Raw genomic sequence first — 19442 nt, 5'->3', positions numbered from 1 at the left:
CAGGAGAAGGACTGGACTCCAGCTCAGGGGTTGATGGCACTGGTTGGTTGGTTGGTTGTTTTCTGTGTTTAATTGGTCTTTTTTAACCTAAAAAATGTAACTCAGCTCCACTCTTCCCCTCTGCATTGCTTATTAACAGTCATGTTCTCATGACACTGGGGAACCTGAGCAGGTAATTTTGACCAAGTATGTATTTGAACAGTAAGAGAACTAAAACTGGCTCCAAAATACAGATTTTTTTATTCCTGGGGTATAGTCATGGGCAGCTGAGGAGCTGCTGGATTATAGAAATTAATGTGCTATACAGCAAGTATAGCCAAGGAACTGTGTGTACAGAAGAGCCAAGGAACTGTCTGTATATAGATGTATAAACACACATATATGAATTCCTTTAGCACTAACAAGGCCAACACATATCACCTTTAAAATAAGTTATTAAAACATGACTCGTACTCTAGTCTACAATTTGTACTTCTGGGCATTTGATTTAGCTTATTTAATGGAACTTTGTATCTCAAGATTTAATAATTCAAATTATTAATATTATTATTATTACTACTGCTACTGCCACACAACAACTGTACATGATATATAAACCCTACTGTAAATAAATGACTTTTAAATCAACCTCAAGCTTCACCAGGGTCAAATAGAGCTTGCAGGGTTTATTTAGCACTGCAGAAGCAGTCAGGGTTATGCTGGGCTGGGCTGCAGGACTGGAGCAAAGCAACATGGTCAGGCAGAAGCTGCTCTGTAAATGGGATGTGCAGGCTCTGCTGGAGTTTTCCATAAATGGAATCTGAACTGGAGGAGGGAACAGTTCCATCTGCAGGGCCCAGGCCAGGGTTCCCAGGAGCACATCTGCCAGGGTGCCACGCAGACAGGGAGAAGAAGGAAAGGGTCTTCCTCTCCTCCAGGCACACACAGCAGCTGAGAGTCTGTAACTGCATCTACAGCATCATTCTTCTCCCACTTTTTATTCCCATCTCAAAATTTATCACAAAAAAGCTGGACGCACCATGCATTAGGCACACCTGGATTAGCACTGAGCAGCACATGCAGATCATTTAGTGGGGGCTGAGAATAGCACATTTTAAATGTAAAATTTCAGTTTTTTTATTTTTCCTTTCTTATAAATACAGGCAATGAAGAGCAAGGGTGAAGACAGTTCAAAAAGCAGCATTCTCAGCAGGGAAACATCACTTTAGCACCTGCAAGTGCCCCATTCTGCATGCAGGAGAAACATCTTCCAGCAGTTCTATGGAGCAAAGTTGAGTTTTTGGAAGAAAAGGTGTCTTAGACACTCAAATCTAGCAGGTAGAGCAGGATGAGAAGCTGGGCTGTTCACTGACCCCATTGGGGACATCCCTAACTGCAGAGGGGAGAACTGGATCTAAAGCAAAGGCTGCAGAGAGGGAGATGTTTCACTGTCTTGAGTTCATCATCATTTGAAGATAATGCTCAGGACAAGCCCAGTAAACCAATCTACATCTGCACTTGTACAGCAAAGGCAAGGGAACCTGAGACAGGGCCTGGAGGGGGCAGACAAACCCACAGTTCGAGAGTATCAAAGGCAGAAATGCTTCTGAGAGAGCCCACAGATGTTCATGTTCCCCCTCTGAATGTGTCATTAAACTGTATTTCAGAGAATCCCAGAATATCCTGAGTCAGAAGTGACCCACAGGGACCATCCAGCCCAACCCCTGCCCTGCACAGACCCCCCAACAATCCCACCCTGGGCATCCCTGGCAGCGCTGCCCAAACACTCCTGGAGCTCTGGCAGCCTCGGGGCTGTGCCCATTCCCTGGGGAGCCTGGGCAGTGCCAGCACCCTCTGGGGGAAGAACCTTCCCTGATACCCAGCCTGACCCTGCCCTGGCACAGGCTGATGGTGAGAGGTTACAGAAATGGGTGGCCACAGTGGCAATAACCAGAAACAACAAACCAGCACCACAAAGGGCTGAAGGGGACAGATGTGTCACATTTGCAAAATAGAAATGTTTCTAAGATCACAGACAGGATTCCATTCAGGCTGTAAATGTAGCCATGGGCACAACCCTGAGGCAACCCCAGCACTGCCCATTGTCATGTCATAATCTTGGCCAGGTCTGTACACCAGAGATTGGCCTGGTGGCTATGGAGAGGTTGCTTCATGTCCACATAAAACCTGGCTCTTTCCTGAACTCAGTATTGTGCTTCGTTCAAAAAAAGCATCACAATAAAATCAGAGAATCACAGGATCAAAACCAATGAGTCCAACTGTTCCCCCACCACTGCCATGTTTACCACTAAACCATGTCCCAAGTGCTATACCCACATGTTTTGTGAACACTCCCAGGGATGGTCACTCCACCACTGCCCTGGGCAGCTGTGCCAGGGCCTGACCAGACCTTTCAGGAAGAAATTTTTCCTAATAACCAACCTGAATTTCCCCTGTCTCAACTTGAGGCCATTCCCTCTTGTCATGTTTCCTGGGAGCAGAGCCCAACTCCCCCTGGCTGCCCCTCCTGTCAGGAGTTGTGCAGAGCCAGAAGGGCCCCCTGAGCCTCCTTTTCTTCAGGCTGAGCCCCTCCAGCTCCCTCAGCTGCTCCTCATCAGAACTGTGCTCCAGCCTCTGCTCCAGCTCTGCTGCCCTTCTCTGGACAGGCTTCAGCAAACCCAGGGAGATGCTTTGCTCTGTCCACTCACAAGTCCAGTTTGAGCACTGCTTATGCAAAAAATCAATTGATTTCATTCAATTCCAACCATTAAAGGATAAAGTAGTGCTGGAACATATTATTTCCCAGGGGAAGTTGTCTGGCAGTTGCACTCAGCAAGTGTTTCCTGACAGGTTCTCTCTACCCACCCAGGTTTCTTACAAGGAGGAACACAAGAATTTGCACAGCTATGAACAGCCATGCCAGAGAAGCTGAGAAAGCAAACAGCAGTACAAGAACCAGATGGAAACAGCTATTTCAAGCTAAGGGACTTTCCAAAATATGACATAGAGAAATAAAAATCTCAGGGCCCTCACAATAGTCATGATGCATTCTGCTCTTTATCTGCATTGATCAGATTCTCTGTACCCATGGCTGTAAAACCTGTCTGCCAGCTCAGCTGTGGAAGTGAGTGGCTGGCACACAACAATGTCCCAGTGCCACTGGCCAGGCAAATCTGTAACTTCAGCACACTGTCACCTAACTGTGCTTCAGCCCATTTCTGACCAGCCCTCAGCAGCAGCACGCTGTGGTGCAGAGGGCCATGTCCTCTGCCAAGGATGAAATCTAAGATCAATTAAAAGTCAACCTATGTGGTAAAACACCCACTCAAACCCAGCCAGCACTGGGTACCTGGTAGGTACCTACTACAGAATCACAATGGCCTGGGAAGGGACCTTTGCAGGGACCTCAAAGCCCATCCTGTTCCACTCCTGCCATGGCAGGGTCACCCCTCACTATTCCACAAGCCCTGTCCAACCTGGCCTTGGACACTTCCAGGGATCCAGGGGCAGCCACAGCTGCTCTGGGCACCCTGTGCCAGGGGCTCCCCACCCTCACAGGGGAGAATTTCTTACAAGACCTGATCTAAACCTCTCCTCTGACAGTGGGAAGCTGTTTCACCTTGTCCTGTCACTACATGCTCTTGTAAAAAGTCTTTCTCCATCTTTCTTTTGGTTCCCTATAATGAGGAATGAGGTGTAAATTAACCAGAGCAGGTGGGAAATTCCTGCCAGAAGAAGTTTTGCAGCTTAAGGATTCAACATCTTGACACACCAAACAATGGAGCAGCTTATGCCACATAATGTCACTTACATGGAGGAAGTCCATGTCCAAGAGCACAAAACGAACAATGACTTTCCAAACATGGGGGTTTTTTCTGAAGAGAGGCATGTGGGAGAATATAAACTCTGAACAAAAAGTGACCTTTTAGAGACACAAGGGACAAACCACATCACCACTTATATCACAGCAACATACCATTTGTCCTACAGTGGTTGTTTCCAAATGATATATTATTGCCAGAGAATTTGACTCCAATTTTCCAAACAAATTTAGATTAATCCTTAGTTCTCTGCTAGCCATGAGGCAATACAGCTTCTGCTTTTTGTTCCTTCTGGACATGTCTGGGAGATAAATAATTGACTACATAAATGTGTGATGGCACCAGCCTGCAGGGGATGGCACCAGGATGGCAGGAGATGAGGACAACCAGCTTCTGGCTTTGCCAGAGAGAAACATCCACAGAATGCTGGAGTCACAGAATGGTTTGGGTTGGAAGGGACCTTAAAGCTCATCTCATCCCACCCCTTGCCATGGGCAGGGACATCTTTCATTGACCAGGTTGTTCCAAGCCCTGTCCAGCCTTGGACACTTTCAGGGATGGGGCAGCCACAGCTGCTCTGGGCACCCTGTGCCAGGGCCTGCCCACCCTCACAGCCATTAATTCCTTCTCAATATCCCATCTAACCCTCCCTTTGGCAGTGGAAAGCCATTCCCCCTTGTCCAAAGTTCCTCTGCAGCTCTCCTGGAGCCCCTTTAGGCCCTGGAAGGGGCTCTGAGATCTTCCTGGAGCCTCTCCAGGTGAACACCCCCAGCTCTCCCAGCCTGGCTCCAGAGCAGGGGGGCTCCAGCCTTCAGAGCAGCTCCATGGGCTCCTCTGGACTCATTCCAGCAGTTCCACACCCCTCCTGTGCTGAGACCCCAGAACTGGATGCAGATTCTCACACTAGGGAGAAGGGCCAGACAGCAGAGCCTGGGCATGGCACACCCCAACTCCATGTGCTGTGATATGGGGTCTCCTCAAGCCAGGTCCTATGAGCCCTTGGAGATCTATGTCACACCTGAGACAGCTCAGCCACCTCAGATGGCACAAAATCAGCAGGATGGCTTCTGTGTTGGAAGTGTTGGAAACAGAAAAGTTTTAATAAAAGGCAAAATAACACAGCTCTTTACAGAGAAAAACTGAGCCAGGACAAGAGGTTCTTGCTCCTGGTAAAACACCCCACAAAAGCAATTAGTTTATTTTTCTAGTAAATTGTTTAGGCAGAACTTTTTGGCTCCTGTCCAGTTGGCTATCCTTGAGGTGGCTATCCTTGAGGTGAAACCCCTGAGGTCCTATGAGGTGTCTTTTTCCCTAATTGAGGAGAGAAACTTCTGGGCTTTTCTCCCTTTTTAGGAGACAAAGGATAATTTGGTCACTCTGTAAACAGGGGGTACATTCCTACAGTGCTGCAGCCCCCCCACTGTCCCCAATCCCCTTCTCCAGGGCAGACCCTGTGTCACCACGACACAGCCCACCCAGATATCCACTGCTCCAGGCAGGAATTTTAATTCAGCAGATCAGATTTTTTGGAGGATGACTTCAATCATGTCAGGAGAGACATCCTCCCCCAGCCCAGTGGATGACTGACACTGAGGTGGGATCATCAGCTCCCAGAGGGGCTCAGAACCTGCTCCAAGCAGCTCAGCAGTCACAGACTCCTTTCCATAGCTCTGAACATGTCACAAGGAGACAGATTTTGACAGTTTCCCACAAAAAGTGGTGGGATGCTCTGTTACATGTATAAGCACAACCACACATTGTTAACCTATAAAAAGTCAAATATTACAAACAGACATAAAACAATGGTGAGATTTATTCTGTCTCTGGGATATGGGGCAGGAGCAATGCTGCTCCTCAGGCTGGTGGTTCTGGGGTAACATTCACCCTGGAGTGAGCACTCCCATTTCCTGCAGTGGCTCTGCTGTGTGCACACAGCACTGGAGAGAAGCACACACGTGTCATGGATCCTGTTATGACCCTGTCCATCACACTGCTCCCAGCTCCTTCTGGGAAGAAAGCAGGAGAATCCCAGGACCCTGTGCAACAGCTGCCATGGGTGCAAAGGAAAAGGAGCCTGGGCTGAGCTGGGATCAGCTGAACTGACTGCCCAGGCCTCCCAGCAATGCCAGCAGCAGCCAAGGGAGCTGTGGGTGGCTGCTGCAGGGCCAACCCCAGCCCCATGGCTGCAGGGGAATGACTTACCAACAACTGAGAAGGATCAATCACCTCAGACTGCACCCCAAGGCTGACAGCAATCTTCTAACAAGATGCTACAGCATAAAGTTACCTTAAATAGTTATGAGTTTGTGACCTTGGGAATCACTCCTGGAGGACTGGCTGTTTTGCTTCATCTTCCCAGGACTCACAGATTGGCTTTGAGCTGGTTTTGTGTTACCCATCCCCATCCTCATCACTGCTTCACATTACACCTTCCTAATCCTTCCTAATTCAGCAACTTGGTGAGTTAGAGGAATTCACCTGAAGGCATTTAGCTGTAACCCTGTAGTCACATAACCCACTTGGGTCACTTGGCTTTAGGCACAAACAATGTTTTCCCAGAGCTGTAAACTGGTGCTCAGAGCCAGGCTGAGGAGTGAAGTGCTGTACCAGCATGGAGAGCAGCCACCCAGGCTGGTGCCCTCCTCCACATACTGAGGTTAAGAAAAACCAACACAAGCACACCAGGCTGGAGACTCACAAGGCAAATCCTCTGTGCAGATGTGAAGCATTTTTGTAGTATTATTTGCAGAATGAATTTTAATTTCTGTGCTGTCTGCCCCCTTCACCTCCCAGAGCACCCAGGGCACTCTGAACACACTGAGGACGTTCTTCACCACGTCCAACTCCATGGCAAAGCCTCAGCTCCTGCTCCTTCCTGCAGCACTTTGCTGCTCTTTCATATTGCTATACATATTAAAGATCTTTCCTTGCAGCATACACAGCCCATTAGAGCAATTTGTTTATAAACAGGACTAAACAGAGCCAATCTCTGCCAGCCTTATGTTACACAGAATTAAATGCTCTCCAATTTAACTACATGATGCAAGTGACGCATAGTGCCATCTACGTGCCCTTGGACAGGAGCCAGATGGTTTCCTTCCCACATCACACCACATCTCTTCTAGAAATAAACATTCAAGGGTAAAACCAGGGGGAAATACTCATATCCTTCATCCCCAGAAGGGACCCCAGGTCTGCAGCAATGAAGCAGAGGATGAGCACCACCATACAGCACTGTCTGGATTGAAAGGGTTTCAGTTTCTTATCAGCTGGCCAGAAGTTCACCTATTTTGCTCCTTTACTGGTCAACTTTCCCTTGTATCCCAGCGAAACAGCTCAGCTCCTGCAGACATACCTTACCATATTAGGCAATGTGAGCCCTGAAAGTGGAGGACTCTGAGCCTTCCTTGGCTCCCAAACACAGTGAACAGGCACAGGGATGGCTGCATGGCACTGGGAAAGGGGCAGCAATGACTGGGGACTCCCAGTACACCCAGTCTGGCTACCACAGCACATTCACAAAGCACTTAACAAAAGCTATTCCTGATCTTCTAGTTATTCATCACATCCATCTTTCACAGAAAGCCAAACAGCATGGTGACAAAAGCTGAACTGAAGCCTCTGTGGAGGGATAAAGTGGAACTAAAAGCAAAAATATAGGTGAAAAATAGGGCACACCAAAATCAGGACTCCCAGGTCATAGCTCTGAATCAGCAATAACATTAAGACATTGAGTTTGTATAACGAATTTTCCAGTTCATTGGTCCTCCCTTAGAACTTGTGGAATTAAGCTTGGAAATTCAGCCCTTCTAAGACAGAAATTTAATTTATATTGGTATCCAGTTGCATCTGGTGATTTCATGGTACCAGTACAAGTAGGCAGAACACTTATTTACAAACCAGAGTGAGCCTGGTTCATTCCATAAATCAAAGCACAGGGAGACAGGAATGGAGCCTATTTAATCCACTTACTGCAATTGTAATTCACAATCAAACGTTTCAGTGCTATTCCTCCATAAAACTTAATTCCATTAGTGTGTCTGGGGTTTATACTGGGCTATACAGACTGTCCTGAAGGCAGTTCATGACAACAGACATTTTGTTTGATACTTTTACTGCTCAGAAATTGTTATTTTACGAACACAACACTCAGTGTCTTCCTCTGAATTTAAAGTTTTCCTTTGACAAACTCTCCTGTGGGTGAGGCACATCTGTAATGCTCCAGCAGAGAACTGCAAGGAGAAACAATCCTTTAAATTATTATAAACATTTTCTACTTGTTCTCTATGCTCTCTCATTTAAAATATACTTTATGTTTCTAATTGTTCCTGCTGTGCAACAGCAATGGCAGAAGTTCCCCAGAGCAGCTGTGGCTGCCCCTGGATCCCTGGAAGTGCCCAAGGCCAGGTTGAACTGGGCACCCTGGGGTAGTGGGGGTGTCCCTGCCCATGGCAGGGGTGGGACTGGATGGGCTTCAAGGTCCCTTCCAATCCAAACCAGTCTGTAATGGATTCCATTATTTTAAGTCAGGACCAAATCAAAGAAAGCAGAGTCAGGGATAAAGAAAACCTGCTCTGAAATGGAACACCGGAACATTCTCTTTATTCTTCATCATCATCATCCTCCTGCTGCATCCCAGATGAGCCCATGGATCTCTGCCCACACTGGCTCTGCTGCATTTGGCCTCACCAAGGAATTCCCACTGGCATTCTGCAGTCAGTGGCTTGAGGGAACAGGGAAGGTTTCCCAGCTCCAGCCTCCCCCCAGCTCAGTCTGGGTACAACATGAGCTTTTGACTCTCCCAATTTTTATTTTCTGAGAAACAGAGACAAGACTGTGGCCAAGCTTCTTCCCCACCTCTGTTTTGAGCTCAGGTCTCCCCAGACCACACAAAAACTCCTTCCTTTGCAGCTCCTTCCCACTGGAATCATGAAAAAACTTCTCCTAACGCTGCTTCCCCAGAGGCTTTTTCCAGCTGAAGTCCTTGTACCCTTGAACATTTATTCCACAATAAAATTTTGTCTCCTCTTCCAACTTTCCACAGTGCATCCAGGCAGTCTGTGTCCCAAGGAGGGAGCTGGGGTGGGAGCAGAACACATGGAGGACACTGACACATCCCACTATGAGACCTCTCAGTTGCTAAAGCTCAGCCAAAGTGTCTGGGCTGGTTTCCCACTCTGGTGCTCATGAGCTCAGCCAAAATAATTCATCCACTTCTGAGAATTAGAACAACATGTATTTGCTCCTTTTTTTTCCTTCCCAAAACTGCCTTTACCTTTTCTGTGTTAGTCTCCTGCACTGCAGAGCTTGGAGGAAGGATTTCAAGCAAGTTCTTTTTTTGGCTTCCATGAAAATCATCCTGATATCAGCCAAGATATAAACACTGGAGGAAAAATGCAACTGTTCCCACAAAATCTGATTATTTGGGGTTCTGCTACTAAAATGGGACACTCCAGACTTCAAGTTCACAACCTGGTGACATTTGGCACCTGCCATTCCAGAACTATAGTTACTGAAGAATTAATGATTATTAACTGTACTTTCTTATTGGCACTAGAACTGAAACCAGAGAGCTGTTCCATGATTCCTGCCAAACTGATGGCCAGTTAGGACAGAAATCTCTGATTTGGATCTCAAATAAACCTGACCAAGCGACATGATGCTGGAGACATGCATTCAAGAAAATAAACTGGGAACTGGATAAAAACAAGAGGACTGGGAAAATGGGAAAACCAACTCTAGCAGAGTAGGAGGAGAGTCTGACCCAGGTCTAAGATATGTTGGGTGCATAAGAAATCATGGTACTGGTGCCATGAAGCACCTGCACAAAGGGGATGATGGAACTGAAAGGAAGTTCCTCTGCTTTTAGATGGATCCCACAAGAAAATCACATGAAGTGTTAGGCAAAAGGAATCCTTGCTGTTAATTTGGGGAAAACCAGCATTATTCATTGTAAGAGACAGGGTGACCTTGAATTTTTGGGCAGCTGGGTTCTCCCGAAGTGCAGCTTGTCCATTTACATGAGCAGTGAGGACTGTGCTCAATAAAATCCTCAGCAATTTTAGAACTAGACTCCAGGAAGCCTCCAAACCTGCAGCCTCAGCTACTCTTTTGTCTTAATTTAGGTAATCTGGAACAACTTCCCAGAAGAACAAGACATTCCCAGCAAGTCCCAAACATGCCTGCTGGAAACAAGGTGTCCCTATTATGATTATTACTTTTACACATTACAAAACTCCCCTCCTTCAGTCTTACTGTGAGGCAGCAGAAATGTCAAAACAATTTTAATGACGATAAATGGCCGAGTCTTTGCTGCAGGGTTCAGTGAGGATTTCAAGAAGCTCTGCACTATGATGAGCAGAAACTCCTGTGGGAAGAGCTGGCCTCCTTGAAGCAGGTGATGCTTCTGTGAGCAGGAATATCTCACATTTCAAGTGGAGTAAAGTGCAAAGTAAGCACTGGGAAAGCAAGGGCTGGCATGGAAAGATAAACACATGCTAAACACCATCCCAGCACCACGTGAGGCTCTGGCCCCAGCAAGGCTCGCCGTGACTTTGCCGCATTCTGACTGAATATTGCAAGAATGAAAACAAAAACACAGTCTGAAGAGTGTTATTGCCAAATTTCAGCAAAGAACCAGTTAATTCCAACTAAATGATGCTTCAAGCACTCTACTGTATTGCAAAGTACAGGGAAAGGCTCCTCCACATTCAACATTTCCCAGCAAAAATGGAACATCCCACAAGCAGGCTGACCCCTATGCAACCTTACATTTGCTGCTTCTCCCAGGTCTTCCACACTGCACTTTAATAGCTTGGAAATGTATTTAGCTTTGACATTGTCAGAGTCAGTCATGTTGTCAGGCTCAAATGTGTTTCAGACAAAGACAAACAAAACCAAAGGAAACCAAGGCAATTTGGAAAGACTCAGTAATTATTATAAAATGAAAGAAAGGGCCTCAAAGGATGAGACTATTGCAAAAACAGGGGAACACTGAACAACCTCTGACGTGCTGCTTGCAAAGACCGTTTCCCACAAGAAAACAAATCCAAGAGACAGGAGAGCAGATTCCAGAAATACAAAACATTCTGTCCAAAATAGCAGTGATTCCAAGATCCAGGGTCACACCTTCCCCAGGACACTTGGGATCCCACTGCCCCAGCACTGCAGCCCCACTGCTGCATTCCCTCCGGGCTCCACAACTCCTGTGCAGCTCCCCAGGAGCCAACACTGAGCTCAGGCCACTCTGCAGATACACCTCATCTTTCACAAGAGAAATCAGTAAGGAAATTGCTGCTTGGAGCTACTTGCCTGTTCATACTCCTGAGCAGAGCCTGAACTCTCTTACAGACAAGAGTGAAAGGCACAGAACACTCTGCCACCAACACCCAAGAGTGACACATCAGTGATTCAGATACATGGTCTCACTTACCCGAGTTTCCTTCACTTCCTCGTTTCCATCAACTTCATCTTCATCCTAGGAAGAAAGGCAAACAATAAAATTAGGCAGCTCTGGAGACAACAAAACTTTATCCCAAGAAGATAATGTCTTGTTTATAGAATCACAGAATCATTAAGGTTGGAAAAGACCTCCAAGACCAACAAGTCCAACCTTTGAACACACCATGTCAACTCCACCACAGCACAAAGTGCCATGTCTGTGTGTGTTTTGAACCCTACCAGGAATGGTGACTCCACCACTGCTCTGGGCAGCCTGTGCCAGTCCCTAACATCCTTTCAGTGAAAAAAATTATTTGATGCTAATGTTAGGAAAACTTCTGTCAAAAGAAATGCCAATCCAAATGCTTTTGGCTAATTATCAGGTCTGGTTTGGTGTCCTAATGGCCATTTAGAAGATCTTGGTATTGAGGACAGAATCACTCTCTTGAGATGGCTCCTGCCATTCCAAAGCCCTGAGGAGCTGGGAGGAGGTCCCTAATACACTGATGGAAAAAACTTGGAAAAACTGCACATCTGAAACACTGTCACAGTACTGACTTCCTGTCATAATATTGACTTCCAAAAGTATCTCCAGCTCAGTTAGACTCCAGGTGGAAGGACTCATCATCCCAGGTATCTTGCACTTGCATAGCCTCTCTAAGCCACTGCCCTTTGAAACTGCTCCAGGATTTCACAGAGCAAATGTGAGCTACCATGGCATCCCAGCTGACTCTGGACTCAACTCATTAACCATAATTTCATAATTCTTATTCTCTCCTGGAAAAGGTGATCTATTTTCCTAGCTGAGGCTCTAACCAAAGTTTGGAGGGTAGGATTTCTTCCCTCAGACTGAAGAAATCCTCTGAAACCAGGACTAAGAGAAATGACCATGACACAGACAGCTCTTCTGCACTTATGCTGTGAGTGTTCCCTGGTGCTGGGAGGGGACCCAGACACAAGTTTTCTTCCTATTGTCTTTCTTTCAGGGGGCCTAAAAAGCAGACAAATTTGGGCTTGAAGAAATTTGAAAATACTTCAGGCGGCTTGTGACGTCCTTCCAAAGGAATCAGACTGTGAATCTCTCCTCTCCCATGTGGCCCTTCCCCAGTTCTGCACGGTTCCATAATATAACTCAGGAAAAGGCTGCCCAGAGCTGCTTGGTCTGACAGAGCCCAAACAGGGATGTGAGACCTTTGGATAGGCCAGTCTGAAAGAGCTGGAGAGGGAAGAACTAAGGGGAAATCAATGGACTGGGCAGAAAATCCTGAAGCTTGGAATGGGAAGAAAATTGAGCCTGGAGTTTCTCTTTCTAAGGAACTCAAACTCACATCTTGTGTGGAGAAGATGATGCCGGTGCCTCTCCGTCTCTCCTTTGGCCGTCGCCGCTCTCGGATCGACTGTTTGTTCAGGGATCTGTCGTCTGAATCCTGATCTTCACACTCTGGCCAAGCAAAGAAAGACTGCTTTGGTTTCAGTGATTTACATCTGTGCTTTTTGCTAAGGTTCCGGGGGTTCTTTTCAAGCTGATCAAGGTCACCTTGCCTTGTGTTATATTACAAAGGAGTTATTAAATGAAATGAAATGGAATCTCAGTGTCCTACTACAGCTGGATACTGTATATATACACTCCTTCCCTCATTAGAGCCAGGAAAGTTACCCCAGCTGCCAGCTCTCCCCAAGACATCCTGACTTACTCCTCAACCTGTACTAGGGGAACCTCTTTCCCCAGCTCTAATAGCTAAATGCTCCCTGATCACTGTCTCATTTCTTTATCCAAAATGAAAAATATCCTTTTATCCCTCTGTTACAAGCAATAGGAATTTGTTTAACTTCATTTAAACAAATAACATTTGTTTTATGACATGGCAGCTTCCCTCAGAGTAACAGGTAAACATGTTCTCTCCATCTGTACAACTGGAAGTTCTACACCACAAGAAAACCCCTGAGCTTTGTCTGTTCTTCACTCTCCTGGTACGTACCATTTTTCTCCATCTCTGTGCCTGATGCTCTGAAATCTGCTGGATTCACAGAGTCCAGCCCTAGGTATTTATTTGTTCGAGTCAGGTATGAGCTGGTATAGAGCAGAGGTGCTGCTGTGGAAGGAGACACAGGCGTTGTGGGTTTGTCAGGCTGTGCTGGGCCCCTCAGCCGCCGATAGATGGTCTAGAAACAAAGAGCCATGACAGAAAAATAGCACAATGAAAAGGAAGTACCAGATTCTGGATTTCAAGGAATGCAGTAATTTTTCAGAGTGCAATGTTTTCTTCACTGCTGCTGGAAGTGATCACCTGCACTTGCCAGATCAGGTCCATTCTATCAAATAAGGATGGATGTTAAAGTCATTGCACAGCTACAGTGTAAAAGCACTCTCCACAGCAGGGAGATCTGGGATCAATCCCTTTGTTCCTACAGCTCATGGGAGGAGACACAAGTTATCTAATAGAAAGATATGATTTAGAGTGAAAAAAACAGAGGTGGTGGCAGGGGCAGAAAACTGGTCTCTCCAGCTTTCCATTACACATTGAACATCTGTGGAAAAATGTGAACACAAAGGCTCTGCCTAGACTGCACAGCAGGATGGATCCAGGCCACATTTCTATCATTAGCCTTCTCATTACACTTTCTGGGATTTACACTGTTTTATTTTCTGGCAAGAGACAGAAAGGTGAAATTCCCAGAGGAGAACAAAGGCAGAGCTAAGCTCCAGCCCCTCCACGTGCACCTCCCTCCCACTGAACTGCTGCTCCTCAGCCAGCAGTGTCTCTTTCCAGCCAGGCTGTCCCCCTCAGAATAAAAAGATAACTGCCAAGGAATATCTCCTGGTGTCAGCTCTCCTAAAGGGTTTTGGCAGCTCTCAGGCAAGGGGTGCACAAGGATCACCTCGTCGTCCGCGCTCCGTGCCCAGCGTGCAGCTCTGTCCCCGCTGTCCTCGGCTCTGTCACTCTGCGGTTCCTGCGCCTGGCGCTCCGCGCGCGACCGGCTGAACGTGCGCTCGGCCTCCTGCAGGTCCGTCAGGGTCACTCCCTGCAGGGAAACAGCAGCTCCATTCGTGCACACAATCACACAACCCCACACTGCTTTGGCTTGGAAGGGACCTTAAAGCTCATCTCGCCTCACCCCCACCAAGGGCAGGGACACCTTCCACCAGCCCAGGCTGCTCCAGGCCCCATTCAGTCTGGCCTTCGACACTTGCAGGGATCCAGGGGCAGCCACAGCTGCTCTGGGCACCCTGTGCAGGGCCAGCCCACCCTCACAGGGAACAATTCCTTCCCAATATCCCATCTAACCCTGCCCTCTGGCAATGGCAAGCTATTCCCCCTTGTCCTGTCCCTTCAGGTCCTTGTTCAAAGTCCCTCTCCATCTCTTTTGGAGCCCCTTTAGGCACTGGAAGGGTCTCTACAGTCTCCTTGGAGACTTCTCCAGCCTGAAATTACATTTTCAGTCTTCCAGGTCAGTTTAAAATGCCACAGACTCACATCTGGTCAGGCTCATGTTTCATCCCTATGGTAAGAGAAAGGGAAGAATTCTGTTGCCTTTACTGTATTTCTCAGCCTACTGACAATATCACTGACTCAAAGCAACCCAAATACATGTGATCACACTACAAACTAAGAGGCAGGTACATTGCAGAAAGCAAAGCTTGGAAATCTAATTCATGTATGTCTGTGGGAGGGTTTTGTAATAACTGCTTGAAGGAAATTTTGCCAGAACCTCTCTAAAACAGTGTGAGTGCAGACAAGTCCCTTGTCCTAAGAAATAACATAACACAAAAGAAAATGCTGCCTCTTTACAAAATCATGGAATGGTTTGGATTAGAAGGGACCTTAAAGCTCATCCTATTCCACCCCCTGCCATGGCAGGGACTCCCCCCACTATCCCAGGTTGCTCCAAGCCCTGTCCAAACTGGCCTTGGACACTTGCAGGGATGGGGCACTCACAGCTTTTCTGGGCAAGCAATTGAGCAGCTCTCCTCATCCCACACATGAATGTGAACATTTCCATTCTGTACCTGGGTAGACCTGCGAGTCTGCCGGGCCTGTCTGGATCGTGCCTTCCTCAGTGACTCTGCTTCCTCATCCCGCACTGGAGTCAGATATGACCTGGAAAAAAAGAAGGTGCAGAAGAGGTTAAAGTAAAAGCAGATGATCTGCCTTCCTGTCTCTGTAGACTCCTGAGCTATTATTCTCTTTCTCATGGACAAAAATTAATTTCAGCTTCATCTGCTATTGCTGTTTCTTTGGGACAACTTCCCCATGAGCACACAATACACACATGTTCACAGCACGTTTTCCTCACAGCCTCTCAATAAACCCTTTAGTTCTGTTTAAAAGGTGCACCTATTGCCTAGATTATTTGCTCCATTCCAAATCATTGCATCATTAGGAAAAGAACCCCACTCCTCATAAACACCCTCTCACTCAGACAAAAATCTCAGAACAGAAATCCTGTGCTGGTGCATTCCTCAGACCCTCCTTCCTGTCATTACAGTCACGATCATATTCCTGCAATCTGCTGCCTTCATCAATATGAAACCCATCATGCTGGGAGCCACTGAACTGCAGGCAGCACACAGACACACTTTGGAAAAAGCCATGGAAATAAAGAAATGACCTTCACACTCTGTGTAAACCAAGATCCTTAACACTGAAAAACCCACAGCTAAACACAGACCTGGGCACAACTAGATTTCATCACAGCTGGAAGAATTTGAAAGAATTATTCACATGAGAAAACATAAACTGCAGCCTCTGCCCTGGCATTCACTGGGAGGAACTGGTGAGGAATTGAGCAGTGCTTTGAGTCAAGGAGTGCACAGCAGTAAATGATTTCCATGCTGGAGGAGAGGCTTCAGTCTTATGAACAGTTAATTAAACTTTGCTCTCAGCCTGGTTAATATGGAATGATTATTCACACTGTCTCACTGTACAGGGAGGAGGGAGCAGGAATGCTCTTTGCAGGTTTATCACTGCCAGGTTCACACTGTACCAGAGGTCTGCATGTGTTCAAAGGGCAGGGAGCTAAGTGAGGGATGAAGGTGAATACACTTCCTGTGTCCTTGGACTCTTTTCCCTGTTTTAGTCCACCACCTTCATGGGAAAGGTAATGGGCTGAAAAGGATTTGCATCTGATCCAGTATGTTAAGATATTTATTAGAAAGTTCACTAAACTGCTGCATGTGACAAAACCACAGAGAATCTGGAAACTTGGACCATTCTACAATAATCTGCCATGGTGGGTTTTATCCACCCTCAGGACTGTGTTCAGTGCTGGTTCAGCTGTGCAGCAAAAGCAGCATGGCCTCCAGAGAGGAATCCCCTTTACAGGGTTTCTTGGCTTGTGGGAGGTACAGACAGACACCTCCCAGCTCCTCAGGTGTTGTGGGCTCATGTGAGAGCCTTCTCACCTGAAACTGGTGCAAGGACTGACCTGACAGATAATGTGCTGAACATCCCTGATCTCCAGAGGCCAAGGAAAGTGCAAAGGACTGAGTCTGTGCCAGGGATGCTGCACTGGAGCCTCCTGGAGGGGCAGGCACTGATCTGTGCTCTCTGTAACCAGGCACAGACCTGGAGGAATGACATGAAACTGTGCCAGGGGAGGGTCAGGATATTGTGGAAAAGGTTCTTCCCCAGAGGGTGCTGGCACTGCCCAGGCTCCCCAGGGAATGGGCACAGCCCCGAGGCTGCCAGAGCTCCAGGAGTGTTTGGATGATGCTCTTGGGAACAGACTGGGGTTGTTGGGGTGTCTGTGTACAGCCAGGGGTTGCACTCAATGATCCCTGAGATCCTTTCCCACTCAGGAGATTCTGTGATTCCTTGAACTGTGCCCTGGGAGCTGCCTGCAATGGAGATGAGAGGCCTTGCAGAGCTGCACTTCCAGGGTGTGATTTATCACCTTCACAAGGAGCCTCCAGCACAAGGCATGTGCATGCACTGCAGAGGAGCTCATTTCTTGCCATTGATTATCCAGACAGACACAGGAGCTGTGATGGATATGCCAACACGGGAAGCGCCTACACTCCAGAGGGATGACTGTCTCTCAAGGATCTGCTGTTTCATGAACAAAAAAAGCTGCTGTTTGATGTCTGAAAGCTGTGCAACTCCTAATATTGCAGAGCAGGAGCTCTCCTGCTCTCTCTGCTGCAGTGTGTGCACTGTCCAGATAATGGCACATTAAGGAAACAATAAGCATTTTCTGCAGCTTTTGACACAAGCAGAATCACTGCTGTTTGCCCAGCAGTCAGAAGCAATAAGCCACCTACAGGAAGAAGGCATTTGCAAAATATACTGCAAATGAAGTTCAGAGCAGTAGTAAAATAAGATAAATTCCTGAAATGTATAAACCAAGTAAATTTATAGCTCAGTACAGCAGGCACTTTGCTGCAATGGCTTTGAATCAGTGGAATTTACTCTGCAATGAACACACAGGCATGTAGGAGCTACAGGTACAGAGAGGACAGAACAGGTTTGCAAATGAGCTTCAGGAATGGTTTGGCAAATCTGTGGGGACCAGGTCAGCCCCAGGCATGGGGAGGGGCTCTGCAGAAGGGGCAGCCCAGGCATTTGCAGGAGGCTGCTGCATTCCCTTGGTGCAGTTCAGCCACAGCTTTGCTTTGGGTATGGCAAGAGAAAAAACATTTTGGGTCTTTTACCCATCATCCTCCCAGGCTTTTTCCCCTCTGCTCCCCCAGAATCTATATAAAAATACAGACATCTTACAGCATCATCAGCCATTCTGGGAGTCCAACCTGTAAGAGGGACTTGATGTTCAGCTGAGCACATCCTGCAGGTCAGCACGGCTCAGCCTGGGCCACAGCCACAGTTATTCGCCAACTTTTGGGTTCTTTCCATTTACACAATTCATCCCTTCCTGGAGCTCACCCAAAGCCATTTACAGCATGAGATAACTGAATTTTCTGAGGCAAGTCAGCAGAGCCACTGCACAGTGACAGAGCTGGTTTGTGCCAGGGAGCAGCCACAGCCTGCTCCATGTGCCAAAGGAGGGGCTCTGCTGTCAGTACCCGAAACTGCAACAGCAGCCTGGCAGTGCAGGCCAGGTGTGTCCTGCTTGGGACCCTGTGTGCTTTGCTTTTTAATTCTGGGAGAAGGCAGAGAAAAGACAGATTTTTCAATGTGTCACTTTGGTTACAAACTGAATTTTGAGAGACCTGAGCGTGCTAAATGGGCAGGAAGAGTGAGAGAGAACAAATGCACAGGAAGGAGACAGCGAGCTGGGTGCAGCTCAGGGCTGGGCTGGATGGCACAGGCAGAGCATCACGCTGCTCTCCAGAGCACAAACACTGCAGAGCACAGCAGGCTGCAGGGCACAAGCACCAATGGGGTGTGAGGCAGCCTCTGAACAAGTCACAGAGTTTTTAATTATGTTTTAAAGGAACATGCTGCTGCCTCAAGTGCAGAGCCTGTGTCACCCTCTTAATTCAAGCAAATATCTCAGGGTCCAAGCAGATCTTCAAAGGAAAGGCCCTATGTGCTGTGTTTCCTTGCAATAAGCTTTCTCTGAGAAATACTTGCAGTAAGAGCAGCCATCACACCAAGCTCAAGGCATGTATAAAGCAGAACAGATTTTTACCAGAGTTTTGGCTGTAAGTTCAAGGAGAAGAATACAAATTGTTCAAGATGTGTATGTGAGAGTCAGCAAAACAACTGCAGAGGTTTACAACTCCCATAGACAGAGAAAAGTGTGTCCTGCTGCCCTGAGAGAGCTACAGGTTTCTGGTTTGTGTATTACCAAGGAAAAAACCTGGAAACTGACTGATGAACCTGGCTTCAACTTAATTCTGCCTGTTTTCAAGAAAACACCTATTTTCATCCGTCAATTCTTTCATCAAGGACAGTGTAAAACTCAAATGGATCCCAACTACTCATGACCACATCAAGGCCAAAGGAGCTGCAATACAATAGTAATAGAAGGGGAGATTCAACCCAGGAAATAGGAAGGCTGGGTATACAGGCTGGCAAACCAGGAATACATGAGCAATCTGTATGTTAGAGAATGCTGGCCAGAAGGAAAGAAAATATTGTGAGGAGAAACTCCTCCCAAGTCAAGGGTGAATGATGCAGAAAAGAGAGGTACAATGCTCTGTTGGTTGGTGCATGGGTAACAAGAACAGAAGATTAATTTCTCCAAGAAACATAGAGTCATCTGATAACCCTTTTATGACACTGGTCTCCATCCTGCCAT

The 19442-nt window shown here is 47.1% G+C and overlaps 1 protein-coding gene across 1 annotated transcript in view; it reads right to left on the bottom strand.

The window, feature by feature from the left end:
- PPP1R12B (protein phosphatase 1 regulatory subunit 12B) overlaps positions 1-19442 on the bottom strand; it is a 137030-nt gene that overhangs the window by 39984 nt on the left and 77604 nt on the right. Inside the window, exons 15-19 of the mRNA XM_058819583.1 lie at positions 15250-15340; positions 14121-14264; positions 13220-13403; positions 12569-12681; positions 11233-11277 (exon numbers count right to left, since the gene is read on the bottom strand). Of these exons, the coding sequence (XP_058675566.1) occupies positions 11233-11277; positions 12569-12681; positions 13220-13403; positions 14121-14264; positions 15250-15340 (577 nt within the window). The remainder of the gene's footprint in view (positions 1-11232; positions 11278-12568; positions 12682-13219; positions 13404-14120; positions 14265-15249; positions 15341-19442) is intronic.

The sequence above is a fragment of the Ammospiza caudacuta genome, chromosome 24 (genome assembly GCF_027887145.1).
Source record: "Ammospiza caudacuta isolate bAmmCau1 chromosome 24, bAmmCau1.pri, whole genome shotgun sequence".
Classification (NCBI taxonomy): Eukaryota; Metazoa; Chordata; class Aves; order Passeriformes; family Passerellidae; genus Ammospiza; species Ammospiza caudacuta.
This window is presented reverse-complemented; position numbering and strand designations above follow the sequence as displayed.